Genomic DNA, 14,964 nt, shown 5'->3' with positions numbered 1-14,964 from the left:
AATTCTTAGAATAACTCATAAAAAAAGTCAGCCAAGCTGGGATTTATTAGTGAAATGATCCTGGAAAGTTGTCTGAAAAGCTTTATGTAGTAAAAACAAGTAAGAAGATATGGATATTCAAGGTCACACTCCTTATTGTTTTCATAGATCACAGTTCTTTGCTTGATGTTTCAATTCACAGCCCTTTTAAGTAGATTCTTGTGGTAATTGTTGCTCTATGAAATCCAACAGGGTGGAATGTGGGGTTGGAATGTAGATGGGTGATATGTAGGAGGGGTGAAATGTGGGAGCTGGCAGTTGGTCGGGCAGTGGATGAAGTGGCGTTGTTCTCCTTATACTGATGAACCGGAATAAATACATTTCATCCTTGTGTTACATGTCATCAGTTACATGTCATTTTGAACAAATGACTTATGACCAGGTGTTGAGGGACCGATTGCCGATGAAAACCAAGTCTTGTGAAGTTCAAGAAAAACTGTGGTCTTGTGGAGGTGAATTATCGTTAAAAAATGCGATTGATGTAGGTAGAAGTATTGAGGCCTCTGAGAACTCTATTCAAACTGTAAGGAGAGATAATCAAGACCACAATCTTGAATCAATTAATGCCATTTCTTTAAGTAAAAGTGCTAAGGAGAAGAAAACAGAGCTGAGGAATGGTGTTACAAGATCTTGTTATAGATGTGGGGCTAATGATCATTTGGTAAATTTTGAGAGATGTTGTGCGATTAACAAGATCTATAGTTCATGTAAAAAAAAAGGGCAATTTCAGCAAAGTTTGTAAAGGCTATAGAGAAAATGTCAGTTACGTGTCAGATTATGAGATTTATGTAGAGGAGAGGTCACAGGATGTGGTGTTAAATGTACTGATAGATGACTGTGGTATGTCTAATAAACCATTCAGCTTGCCATTCTGTAGTTAATTATAGATGGTTGTGAAGTAAATGTTAAGGTGGATTCTTGCACCTGGTTTACTATTATGTCCAAGGAGAAATTTGGCAAGTTGTGGCCTAATAGAAGCTTACTCTCTGCAGATTGGAATCCTGGTAGTTATATGGGGAGTAGAATCCCTATTGTTGGTTATGCGAATGTGAATGTTAGTTTTGGAGGCAAGCATTGCATAGGCAAGCTTTATGTTGCTGAAAAAGGTCAATTTGTACTTGGTTGGCCACATATTAAATTAAAGAACTTGACATAAAATTTGACCCTGCTAGAGATCCACCTGTGTATGTGGTTCATGAGCTAATGGATGTTCATCTTGAGTACGAAGAATTTGACAAGACATATCCTGGTGCATTTTCTAAATCCTTAGGTAAATTGAAGGACTTTAAGCATAGGATTGTTTTACGGGAAAATACATATCCCGTTAGTCTCAAGATACAGAATGTTCCAGTGAATTATAGAGCTAGACTGAAGGAAATGTTGAAAGATTTGTGTGAGGAAGATATTATTGAACCCATTGAAAGCTCAGATTGGATATCACATGTTGTAATTTCTGAGAAAAGTAATGGTGATTTGAGACTATGTGTAAATGTGAGATCTGTAAATGAAGCCATTTGGATTGACACGTTTCCTTTGCCAAATTTGCAAGAATTGTTGTCATCTGTAAACCATGCTACTGTTTTTTCCCACTATAGACTATCTTGTGCATATCATCAAATTGAAATTCATGAGAATTCTAAACATTATACAGCGTTCATAACAACAGAGGGGGCATTTCAATATAAGAGGATGCCTTGTGTATTAGCAAGTGAATCGGATGTTTTCCAAAGGGAAACTAACTGGATTCTGAGTGAGGTGGAGAATGCCAAAGTGTTCCAAGATCACTTTCTAGTTTTTGATGAAAAGAAGTTGGAGCATGATAAACCTTTAAGCAAAGTATTGTTAATTCGTCAAGAAAATGGTTTGACTGTTCGGAGGGAGAAGTCTAAATTTGGACAAACACAAGTGGAGTATTTGGGGCATATTATTTCTCAAGATGGAATTCATCCCAAATCTGCCCAGGCAAAGACAATTGTGGAGGCTCCAGAACCAACCAGCAAAGAGCAATTATTATCTTTCTTGGGTCTTATTGAATTTTATGCATGTTTTATTGAGAACTATGCAACCAAAGTGGAAGATTTAAGATTAGTTAAGAAAAATGCCCAATTTGAGTGGGGTAAAGTTCAATTAGAGTGCTTTGCATCTATAAAAATGACGTGTGCAAGGCTCCGTGTTTGAAACCATTTGACATGAGTGCTAATTGTATAATATTTGTAGATGCAAGCAATTATGGGATTGGAGCAGTCTTATCACAGACGAAAGGTAATGACAAGTGGATTGTTGCATATGCTTCACGGACTTTGACACAATCTGAAAGGAATTCTTCAGTAATTGAAAAATAATTTTAGCTGCCTCATGTGCAGTACAGAGATTGAGAATGTATGTATAGGGGAAGAAGTTCAAGCTACGTACTGATGATAAACCACTGGTTAGTATATTAAAACCAGGTGGTGGGAGAAATTTGTCACCAAGACTTGCAGGGCTTTTTTCCAGATTACAAATTTATTTTTTGAGGTGAAATATGTACCTGGAAGATGTAATACTATTCCTGACGGCTTGTCGCAATTATCGATTGATGATATGGATGAGGATTGTAAGGATGGAGACTGTGATGTGGCATTCACATATGATGATGTTTTGATGAGTATGGGTAATAATGCAGAAGTGGAATATGCAATGTTAACTGAACAAGATTTGGAGTGAGAAATGTTGAAGGATATTGAAATGCAATTGTTGAAAAAGTATATAATAAATGGTTGGCCACATGAGCGTTTGATGAGAGGTGAGGGTGCGGTATTTTGGAAAGTTAAGGATGAATTGAGTGCGTGTATTGATGTGGTATTAAGAGGAGACAGGATTGTTCCACCTAAGGGTGTATGGGACGTTATAGTAAACAAAGCCATGTTGGTCATTGCGGAATGTCGAGCAATAAGAGGAAGGTGAAGGAGAATTTCTGGTGGCCAGGTGTTGATATGATGGTAGACAGGTTTGTGAGCAATTGTACTATATGTGCACGGAGTGATAAAAGTGCCAAACCGTGCTCTGCATCATTGATGTGGTTGAATTACAGGATAAGCCTTGGAGGAAACTGGCCATTAACTTCATGGGTCCGTTTTCTACTTTACCTGAGAGGGAGTCATATGCCTTAATAGTCTTAATTGACTATTTTTCTAAATGGCCTGAAGTAAGAATGGTCAGCAGAATTACTGCGGACATTGTTGTAGATTTTTTGGATGATGTATTTGCTAGAGAAGGTGTACCGGAAAATTTGGAATAAAAAAAATGGTGTTCAATTTACATCAGAAAAAAATGGTTCAGTGTCTCAGGAAGAATGGTATAGGACATGTGAAAGTAGCTTTGTATAATCTTTCTTCCAATGGACAGGTGGAAAGGTTTAATAGGGTAATAAAAGAGACTATACAAGTAGCTCTCAAATCTGGAACTTCTTGGAAAACATCTTTGCAAAACATGCTTTTGCCCTTTAGAGTGACTCCTCATACTGTTACAGGCAAAATGCCTTTTGAGTTATTATGAGGGAGGAAACCGTCTACAAGTTTTGTGCCATGGTGGTTGATGGAAAAGAATTGTAAGAAGTTTGGTGTGTTGGTTGACAGTGAAATGAAGGACAAAGTGAGGAGTCCAGGTTTTGTTGAAAAAGGGAAATCACAGTGGTCAGATCCGTTGAAAATCGTCAATGTTTTGAAAAATGCTGTGATTTTGGAAGATGGTAAGGTATGGAATGTTTGGCGAGTATTGATTTATAGGAAAGAGGATTGTGGTGCAAAAGTTGATCAGGAGGAATGTAATGGTTATTTAATGGGTGGTAGGGATGACTTGGATGTATGTGATGTGAGGGAGGATTTGTCCATTGATAAGGTTGTGGGCATGTGTGGTGACAAAGTTGTACGGCACAGTAGAAGAATAAGAAAACCTCCATCGTATTTGAATGATTATGTGAAGAGGTAGATTGAAACAATTCTGTATCATATTTTTATTTCAGTTTTATTAATGTAGAAGTATTGTAATTCTTTATTATAATTTATGGTGTGGAAGATGTGTGGTAATTGTTGATGTCTTAAAACCAACAGGGTAAAATGTAGGGTTGGAATGTAGATTGGTGGAATGTAGGAGTGGTAGAACGTGGGAGCTGGCAGTTGGGCAGTGCAGTGGATGAAGTGGCGTTGTTCTCCTTATACTGATGAGCCGGAATAAATACATTTCATCATTGTGCTCTTTCCAGTGATCCTTAATTTCTTTACCATACTGGCATGACAGGAGAAGAAGGAACAGCTTAAATGTTATATAAGCCTCAAAGTCAGAGACAACACTTAGCACAGCTAGATATATCTTACAGGCTCAGACAGCCAGGCTGCTGCTCAGTTGAGACAGCAGACAGATTGTGCCTTATTTGCATTCTGGGCTACATAACAGTAGTGATAATATCTTAAAAACATTATAATTATAAATGATAAGCTACCTCCAAACGAACAACCAAAAAAATCACCATGACATACATTTTTATTTTAGATAAAAAAAGCTCAGACAGAAGTTGACATTTCTATGAAAGGCAACTGTATGCTTGTCACAAAATTCTAGATGTTCATTTTCAATTAATACATTTTTGGTCTGCAAAAACGTTCTTGTCCTTTTCACCAAGCACTTACAAACATTAGTGGTATGATTTATCATTGAATATCATCAAATCACAAAGCATTTCACCACCTTTATGAAAGGGGTAGTCAGACCTATGTCAATAGTGGGAACAAATAAGTAAATGATTCGCCACCATTATTTCTGGGTTAGCCAGTTTGCCACCAAGAATGTAGATATGTAGGTCACCAATGCTCAATCATTGCCAGTATGTTCCTATGAAGGCTCAGAAATAGGTCAATGATTGGCCTTGATAAGCATGTTGCCAGGAATACCAGGAAATGTCACTCATGTCCTAGCTCGTGAAGGTGACCAAGCATATTCCCCATAAAAGTGCACAGCATTCTATTAATGGGCCATTATTGTTTCAGGGTTAGTTGGCATGTCTCCAGTGATGCCACAATATGTCATGGGTGGGCCTGAAACTCACTATCCCTGACTAAACACACTTATACACTCACAAATACACTCACACATATACGTATATGCTCACTTATGCACACTAACACATTCATATCCTGAAACACTGTCACACACTCAATGGTATTTAATACTGGGCCCCTCCCTTCCTCCACTGTGCTTACATACCAAGAGGTGGCAGTTTTCCCATTCAGAAGTCCATGGCTCTGCAGCTCTAGGTCAGTCTTCCAAGCTCCTGGCTTATGCCATATACAGTCTCTGGCAGCAGCAGTAAGTAATAGGAAGAGGGATTACTTGCTCAGCCCCTGCCTAGCCACATACTACCCTCTCCCCCCAAAGCTCAAGCGAGTGAGCCATGAAGAGGCCTAGTTTCAGCATGAAGTGAGCTGGCCAGCTGGGTCTAAATAACTGTGAGGGGGCTCAAAGGATAAACCGAGGGCTTGCAGACCAGAGGGTTCCACACACCCAGTAGCACTGTGTGAATGGCAGGCACATAAGCAATGATATCCCAGGGGAGGGTAGAGCTGACACTTCCTACTCTAACTCCACATTTCCAGCATTGTCCCAGGCTGGAGAAGATGGAGTCAGAGAAAGGGCAAAGACCAGGCCCTTGTTAGATGTTGCTTCAAGGTCAGGGACTAAACTTCAACTGTTGTGTATAGGAGCTGAGGGCAAGACCTACAGCCATAATCACGTTCGCAACTTTAGTTCAAGGAAGAGAAACAAAAACTTCAGCAAGAATACAATTTGGCCAGCTCAAAAAGAAAGAGCAACAAAGTAACAAATTCAGCAGCAACGCCTTCTTTATCTAGCAATTGGTAGGGTCTTCACTCATGTGCTGCGTTCGTCATACTGCATGATTATTTCATACTGTGTCCCCAACTAGTGCTCATGCTATGTTACATTTATAGACCTATTCGAACAGCTGCTGGACAAGTCCTTGCTGTACAACACTAAAGCTTACCGGCTAGATTATTATATCAGAATTTACACTGAGCAGATTTATGTGCAAAATGCATTTGCAAATAAAATCACATATTGCACTGTATTCAGCAGAACGCAGCCACCAAGTAGAAAGTAGACGCCCATGCAGAGGAAACAAATGCAAATGACACCAAAAAATGCAACGTCTTTGAAAAACAACATAAAAAAGAAACGTGTGAGCCAAAGTAAAGCCTGTATGATATCACTTCCTTAGTGGGTCATCGAATATCATCTCATAAGAGTATTAAAATCTTGAGGCTCTGATGTGGTGATTGCTACTAATTTGCTACTGTGCTACTGATGTAGGCTGGTATCCTTGTTGCGGCGGATATCCTGATTGGTTATCATACGCCATTGGAGGCGTCTGATAGGTCTGAATTTGCCCCTGGGGCCCTAATTGTGGCAGAACCGCCCCCTCTGGCGGTGAATAAGGGGGCGGTTTGGAATCCCCTTGTGGATGAATTTGGTGCTGAACTTGCCCCCCCCTCCAGGATCGGATGCGTTCTAATATCGGCTGTTCAGCGGCAGGCTCCAATTTGTGGTCAAGTCCGCAAATTATAGCTAGGAAGAGAAAAGAAGAATTAGAAATAAAAATAATCACAGATTCAAACAAAATGACAAAAAGGTATGATAATACCTGAAAAACCTTTCAAATCTGGTCTTACTCATTCCGATGTTACCTATGTTGGAACTCTCATGACTAAACAGGCTTCCTTGGTCATATGTTACTCAAATGTAAGATGGCTAAACCGTTTTGGATGGAGACTGAGAAAACTATCATTAAAGTTCTTTAAACTAAAATATCTCTTAATTACCATCCTTAACCTTAGGTCTGTGCCTCTTCTCACCAACCCCTGACCTACATGGCAACAATCTACACCTCCTTGACTTATTGCTAACATTAGGGATCAAAACTTTATTATGTGAATTGAAGTCTTACAAGAACTTATCTCATACCTGGTGGACTTTGGTCTGCTTTGCCCCAATATGAACTTTCACAATCACTCATCACACAAGCTATGAAACAAGCTGGATTTACACATTCAAAAAGTGAACCCCCTATAGCTACGCTCTATACCCTGCCCAGAATCTCATCACAACATGTCTTCTGTGTACATTCAGACTGATGTTGACTATTTAACTAATCATTACAGTTGTGCATCCAATACCGGACTACAGACACCCCTGTTTTGGCTCTATCTCATTTCACTTCGTCTATCCCTCTTGTCCTTTCTTTGTACTGGAATAATCACCAACAAAGCCTCAGATGAAGCCATCTCATATACTCAACCTCATTCTAGTGTAAAAAGTTGTAACAAAAGTAAACACAAACAATTTTGCATTGTCATTACTATGAGCTTATGGGCCAGGTGTTCAAGTGTCATGCAATGAAGCACAGCAGCCAAAAATGCTGCGCCGTGTTGCGTGACCGGGAGGGAGCAATATACCACCATAACTACAGAAATATGGCTTTCTCCTCCCTTCTCCCTAGCACTGGTGCAGAATTTTACTGTAGATTGCCATGCACACACCTTTGCACCATAGTGCAAGGGTGTGTGAATCTAGCACATGTTTTGTAATGGAAGGGTTCCTTTCAAGTATAACATACTATGCGTAGACCAGTTTAAAGCTTTTCCTACTTTGTGTGGGTGATGTACAGTGGAGCACACATGCAAAGTCAGTAAAACAAAGGAAAAATGAAAACAATTCTCATTTTAATGCCTGCATTCAAGTGGTATTAATTTTTAATGCAAAACAGTGTCTACTATTGTTAGTAGATAGGGGTTTGCTTAAAAAACCAAGGGTGGTTGCATGGGAAAGTATATATAACGCCCCCTTGAAGATATATAATGCAAAGCAGTGCTTCCTGCCGCTTTGCGTACCTTCAGGCAACTTTCCAGTGACCAAAAAAACATTTTATGCTGGTGTGCGTCACTTTTATGAAACAAACGGAGCGCAAAATGTTTAGAAAGCTACCCTTAAGTCTTTTTACAAAATTCAATATAAACCTTTGAAGACCCAACATCTAAGTATACCATAAACAGTGCCGATATTGCATGCAGTGCTCTAAATCAGACTGTGAAAACTGGCCATGGATGAGAAGGTTTTTGAGGAACACCTACCAGAAGCGATGGCCAATATAACAGCAAACCATCCCAAGCCGAAGGACCAGGAGAACACTTCGAAGTTGAGATCCAGCCCAAAAATAATACTGCCGTGAATCATGCCGATTAATTCCAAAACAGCTGCATACAAACAAACACATTAATGGAAAACTGTGCACGGGTGTAACGCTGTCAGCACTCCCCCACTACACCAGCCCCCCCTTCCTACAGTTCTCCATGCATCACTCATGCTTGAGACCTCATATAACATTTAAAGAAGATAAAATGCCACAGTGACAATCTTACTTGCACCCATATTTGAGATGCTCATAAAGGGGGCACCAAGAGGATTAAAGGCTGTGTTGGAGGGACAGGCTAAAAAGGAAGATGGTTACCAGAGCTGTTATGTAAATCCCTTCTCCCAGACTCATTGTTGCTTCAAAGGTCCAGGCCATCTGGACATCTCACACTGACCTTGCAGACTAGCCTGCCCCTGAAGCCAACCCCGGCCTATTGCTCCTCAGGCAGTACCTTCAGCAGTGATGCACCATGCCACGGTTTTAAGAACGCCAATAGGGCCATCTGACTGAACGTACACCACTGCGGCCGCCATCAGGATACATACAATTCCATAGAGGATGGAGACGACCAGAAAAGCTTTGACATAGCCTAGCAAAAAGAAAACAACAGATGAAACCTTCTTAATGAATAATAAGAATAGCCTTGAGGCAGTACAAAACACAGAGATTGAGTGCCTCCAGTGCATGACCAGCAGCTGCAGACTGGTATGCATACATGCTTTCTATATATACATGTGACATGCATGATAATGACACTGCAAGAAGTCCATGTGCGTCTTTAATAGCACTTTATATATTGAAGCGCTGCAGACCAGTCAAAGTCACTAAGCACATTTAGATTGTCAATCTAGGAAGAGTTAAGCAAATGCAGACACTTTAAATCTCAGATTTCCTCAAAGCTCTTCTTCTATCACTGACATTCACCCTGAGCCTACTCAAAAATCCCGGACTCACTCAGACATATATTTTTAAAACCAAAAACAATCATCATTCTACTCATGAAACGCAGACTCACCACAGGCTACGTTTGAATCCAGGACTCACTCAGAACTGTGATTCTTAAACCCAGACTGATGTACGGCCTTTTCGTAAACCACAGATTCACTCTCAAATTCTATCTTTCTTGCTTTCTCTCTTTCATTCTTTCTTTTAGTCTTCCTATCATTCTTTCTTTCTTTCATTCCCCCTTTTATTCACAAATTCTGTATTTGTCCACTGACTTGCCACAACTCAGTTTTCTGCTGACTCTTGCTGTCCCTTTCCCTCCTTCCATATGTTGTCTCTTTCCAAGAGTCCCTTGTTGTCACATTAGGACCTGGAAAGCAAAATTTCTATCTGGACTGTCTCAGTGGATCACACTGTGTTATGCTCAAAATATAATTTTTATTTTGCTGAGTGTCAGCTTGTCTGTCAATATTTGGGGCTCTTAGAAGGCAGGGGAGTAACTATGAGGGTGGAGAGGACGGGGGCTTGTGGCAAGGTGCCCCCTAATCACTTAAGACCAGGGCATTTTGCCTGGTTGAAAGCCTGATGTCTGAGGATGCATGAGGGCCAGCTGGTGTGTAAAGATGAGGTGTCCAAAGGTCATTTGTGAATTGGACCCGGAGTGTTTAAGGACAGGCTGAGGGTCTCTAAGGTCCGGCTGGGAGACTGCAGGGGTCAGCTGTGGTGAATGAAGACCTGCTCAGCACCTCTTGCAGACATGCTGAATGTATCTGAGGGTACCACAGTGCTTTTAGCATGATCAGTAGCATTTAAGGACCAGCTGAGTGTAGATACAAACTAAGGGTTACTGAGGCCATAATTGATACGTGTGATGGGTGGACAAAAGTCTCCGACTACACCTGGATTATTTAGCTACAACTCTGATAGATTCTTAGGGTCTTTGAGGGCCTTCTAGTGATGTTTACTGTCAACTGAGAATCTCTGAGGGATACCTGGATTGGTGTCAGTACCAGCTGTCTTTGAGGTTTAAGGGCGGGGCGCACCAAGAGTATATGAGGATGTTCAAGTGATAGCTATGGGTGCCTGCAGGCAAAGTGAGGGTCTAGGATTCCACATTGAGGTGTCTGAGTGCTGACTCACAGTGCTTGAGGGCATCTTGGGGTTGTCTGAAGTAGGATCAATACAAGGGGCCGTCAACCAGATCAGTTTTACCCATATCACGGACTGTAGAGCTCCAGAGATGTGAATGATTTCCCAGTCGAGAAGGGCAGCAAGAAGTTAAAAACCGCATACAACATCACTTTCTCCAGGACTGGCTCTGTGCTAACAAGTCATGTGACATAGAATAACAAATGTTTCAAATGTATCTTTGAGCTGGGCTCTGCTGACGCCTCAACTGTTTCAGGTCCCCTTTTCACCCTCAGTACTGGGAGGAAGCCCCTCTGCTTGGAAAGGTTCACAGCCACTCTGGGGCATAGCTTCAGGGGAGTATTTGGGGTGCTAACCCACCCTAATAAATGAATTATCTAGTAAGTAGTGGGGAACAGGTGCATTTAGCAGTGGCATAACAAAACTTGAGGGGACTCCCCTGCAAAGTGCATGGAGGGCCCCCTCCAAACTCTCTCAGGAGCTCTAAGGCCAGAGCACAGTGCTGAGGGGGACTCCTGGTGCTCAGGAGGGCTGCAGGGACCTTTGTTAGGCCACTGGCATTTAGTTGTGTATCGTGAACTGTCTGTTGGATTTCACCTGGGATTTTTTACATGCACACACAGACAAAAACTCACAGACATGCACTCTCTGTCTCACCTCTGCCTCGAAGGTCATAAAATATTGCCTATTTTCCAAACTATTGTGTTATAAATTCCCCTAACAAACCACACTAATTTCCCTCTCCCCTATCTCCCTCATTACATGCTTCTCATGTAATATATTTTAATATGATATGCCAGCACGATAGTTGGAAAATCTGATGCTTACACCCCCACAATCTTACTGATTAAGCTTCGACCGTGCAGTCACTACAGAAAGATATGTTTGTAATTTTTCATCATGGCTCCAATCCCATACATGCTTTTGATTATTATACCCTAAGTGTTAGAAATGGGGTCTTTGGTTGGCAGTCAAGTTACCCCCTGTCCAAGCAAAGACCCTCACTCTAGTCAGGGTAAGTCACACACAATCCAAATTATCCTGTTCCCACCCTCTGGTAGCTTGGCACTGAGCAGTCAGGCTTAACTTAGAAGGCAGTGTGTAAGGTATTTGTGCAATAAATCATACAATACCACAATATAGCACCACAAAAATACACCACACAGTGTTTAGAAAAATATATAATATTTATCTCGGTATTTGCAGGTCAAAACGATCAAAGATGCAATAAGTAAATGTAGAGATATCACTGAAAAGTGATATAAATTGTCTTAAGTCTTTTTAAAGCAAACAAAGTCTCTTTTAAGAACAAAGTACCTGGTTCACGTGAAAAATCTCCGCAATGAGCCGCAGAGGAGGAGAAGCGTGGAAACAAATGGGGTGTGTGTCAATTTCTCGGGCCGCACACGGTGATGTGTTGTTTAGTTTCCACACAGGGACGGCTGTGCGTCAATTTCTGGTGCTCGGTCGTGGATCCTCTTCAGGTTGTGGGTTTTCAGATGCCCCGGGGTCTGTGCGTGGAATCCTGGGCTTGTGGAGCAAAGTCACAAGCGCTGCGTTGTTCCAGTTTCGGCATGCAGTGAATTTCTCACTGCAGAACAGGCTGTGCATCGGTTTTAGCAAGCTGTGCGTCGAAGTTTTGCCGCACAAGGAATCCAGTTGCAAGAGAGAAGTCTTTTTGGTCCTGAGACTTCAGGGAACAGGAGGCAAGCTCTATCCAAGCCCTTGGAGAGCACTTCTTCACCACAGTCAGGGAGCAGAAAGGCAGCAGGGCAACAGCAAGGCAGCAGTCCTTCACAGAAAGCAGTCAGGTGAGTCCTTTGGGCAGCCAGGCAGTTCTTCTTGGCAGGATGCAGGTTCTGGTTACAAGTTTCTTCTCCAGGAAGTGTCTGAGTTGGAAGGGGCAGAGGCCCTGTTTATATATCCAAATGTGCCTTTGAAGTGGGGGAGACTTCAAAGAGTGTCTTAGAAGTGCACCAGGTCCCCTTTCAGTTCACTCCTGTCTGCCAGGGTCCCAGTAGAGGGTGTGGCAGTCCTTTGTGTGAGAGCAGGCCCTTCACCCTCCCAGCCCAGGAAGACCCATTCAAAATGCAGATGTATGCAAGTGAGGCTGAGTATCCTGTGTTTGGGGTGTGTCTGAGTGAATGCACAAGGAGCTGTCAACTAAACCCAGCCAGACGTGGATTGTAAGGCACAGAAAGATTTAAGTGCAGAGAAATGCTCACTTTCTAAAAGTGACATCTCTAAAATAGTAACATTAAATCCAACTTCACCAGTCAGCAGGATTTCATATCACCATTCTGGCCATACTAAATATGACCTTCCTACTCCTTTCCGATCAGCAGCTACCAGTCAAACAATATATGAGGACATCCCCAATGTTAGCTTATGAAGGGAGAAGGCCTCACAGCAGTGTAAAACGAGTTTGGGAGTTTTACACTACCAGGACATGTAAACTACATAGGTACATGTCCTGCCTTTTGTCTACACAGCACCCTGCCCTATGGGTTACCTCGGGCATAAATTAGGGGTGTCTTATATGTAGAAAAAGGGAAGTTTTAGGCTTGGCAAGTACTTTTACATGCCAAGTCGAATTGGCAGTGAAACTGCACACACAGGCCTTGCAATGGCAGGCCTGAGACAAAGTGAAGGGGCTACTTAAGTGGGTGGCACAACCTGTGTTGCAGGCCCACTAGTAGCATTTAATGTACAGGCCCTGGGCACATATAGTGCACAGTACTAGAGACCTATAAGTAAATTAAATAGTCCAATTGGGTATGATCCAATGTTAACAGAGCATACGCACTTTAGCACTGGTTAGCAGTGGTAAAGTGTGCAGAGTCTAAAAACCAGCAAAAACAGTGTCCAAAAAGTGGAGCGAGGCAGGCAAAAAGTTAGGGGTGACCACCCTAAGGCTGTCAGGTCTAACACTAAGTCATTTTTTGTTTTTAGTAGAGGAGTGTTTGAGCAGCGGCGGCTCCTCCGTTATGGTGGAGGAGCCTTGCCCTCCCCGGCTCAGAGCCAGCAGAGGGAAAAGTGAAAAATAAAACGATAATAAAACCATGTTATTATCATTACATTTTTCTCACAGCGCTAGAGCCAGCTGAGCCTAGGGTGGGGCAGGACCATTATGACAGCAGGGGGAGGAGTAGTGTGCACAGTAAGTGCACTTGTTGGTTTGGCTAGCTGCACAAGGATGGCCAAGCTGACATGCACACTTAAATCTTTCCACCCGGTTGTGCTGCACAGCCAGGTGAGAAGAGGCACAGGCTCCCAGGGCCTGAACGACGGTTAAACCAACCTGCTCAGGCCAATCTTGGTGCTGCTCTCATGCTGGTAAACAATATTACCAGCATGAGAGCAGAGTCTTGTTTGGCGTCTGGGAATCTGTGCAGTGTGTACCAGCCCTTGGGGAACTGGGAGTCAGGACCTTAGCAGATGAAGATAGATGGCAACTGGCAGCAGCAGGTAAGTACTTTTTATTTTATTTGTTATTTACCCCCAACTCCTCCCACATCCCCACCCCCACTACACCACTTATCATCAATAGCAGCCCCCGCTGTGTTTAAGTGAGGCTACAATGAGTGCATCAGTAAATTACTTGTATATTTCAATTTGGATTTTTTTTTGTGCATCTTCAAATGTCTCCAGGACATGGTTTTTGTTTTGATTTTCATAATTTGACATTATGCCTTTTCATTATCTTTACTAGGGTTTGGTTTAATACAAACAAACCAACACTTCCAAATAAGGTGGGAGCTTCCCCATTCTTTAAGCTGATAAAACAAAATGAGCTTTCTCCCTTTTAAAACTTCCTCAACTCTAGTGTAAGTTAAGGGGGAATTAAATTACCATCATGTTATTCCTAAATATTCCTCTTAGGTGTTCTGAAATGTCAGCATGTGTATTAAAGCTTTACGTGTGTTGTGAAGGTCTGGCCCACATCAATTTTTGTCAAGTCAAACTGGTGTAAGACGTGGGCAAAATTGCAACAGAAACTTTGTAAGTGGGTTTCTACTCAGGAATAGGTACCGTTTGACATATCCAAAATCTGACAAAATGAGTTTACAGGAAAGCGCCGAAAATCACATTTGAAAATGGTGGCATGTAAATATAAAATAAGGCATATTGGGATGTTTTAAGTAGAGTGTTAGGGACACAAATGTGACTTTTAAACATTCTGGAATACTTAAATAGTTGCTATATCTTTGATTATTAACTTATTTTTCATTACATTTCAAATACTGGAATCATTTCATACCCTCATGAATCTTTTGAGTGCAACTGGGACTCCGATGAGTGGTTCAGCTTTGCAAGAAGTGTATGGAGCAAATTCAGTCCCAGATTCATACTCTGTTTGCGCTGGATTTGCGTAATTTTTTAACACAAATCTGGCGCAAACCTAACTCCATATTTATACTTTTGCGCTAGACCCATCTAGCGTCAAAGTTATGGAGTTAAAGTCATTTTTTAACCGTAAAAATCTACCTTGTGTCAATGAGACGCAAGGTAGGCGTTACTGGGCACAAAATGACTCAAGGGCCCTAACGCCTTATTTATCCTCCCGTGCAAAAATGGTGCACAGGAGGTAG

General features: G+C 41.8%; 1 protein-coding gene across 1 annotated transcript in view; it reads right to left on the bottom strand.

The window, feature by feature from the left end:
• Positions 1 to 4,539: 4,539 nt before the first annotated feature.
• The window catches only part of LOC138246539 (p53 apoptosis effector related to PMP-22-like), a 51,604-nt gene continuing 41,179 nt past the window's right edge, over positions 4,540 to 14,964 (bottom strand). Inside the window, exons 3-5 of the mRNA XM_069201202.1 lie at positions 8,730 to 8,867; positions 8,217 to 8,339; positions 4,540 to 6,654 (exon numbers count right to left, since the gene is read on the bottom strand). Of these exons, the coding sequence (XP_069057303.1) occupies positions 6,380 to 6,654; positions 8,217 to 8,339; positions 8,730 to 8,867 (536 nt within the window). The 3' untranslated portion in view covers positions 4,540 to 6,379. The remainder of the gene's footprint in view (positions 6,655 to 8,216; positions 8,340 to 8,729; positions 8,868 to 14,964) is intronic.

This window comes from Pleurodeles waltl, chromosome 7 (genome assembly GCF_031143425.1).
Source record: "Pleurodeles waltl isolate 20211129_DDA chromosome 7, aPleWal1.hap1.20221129, whole genome shotgun sequence".
NCBI lineage: Eukaryota > Metazoa > Chordata > Amphibia > Caudata > Salamandridae > Pleurodeles > Pleurodeles waltl.
Note: the sequence above shows the minus strand (reverse complement) of the source record. Positions and strands in the feature narration are given on the sequence as shown.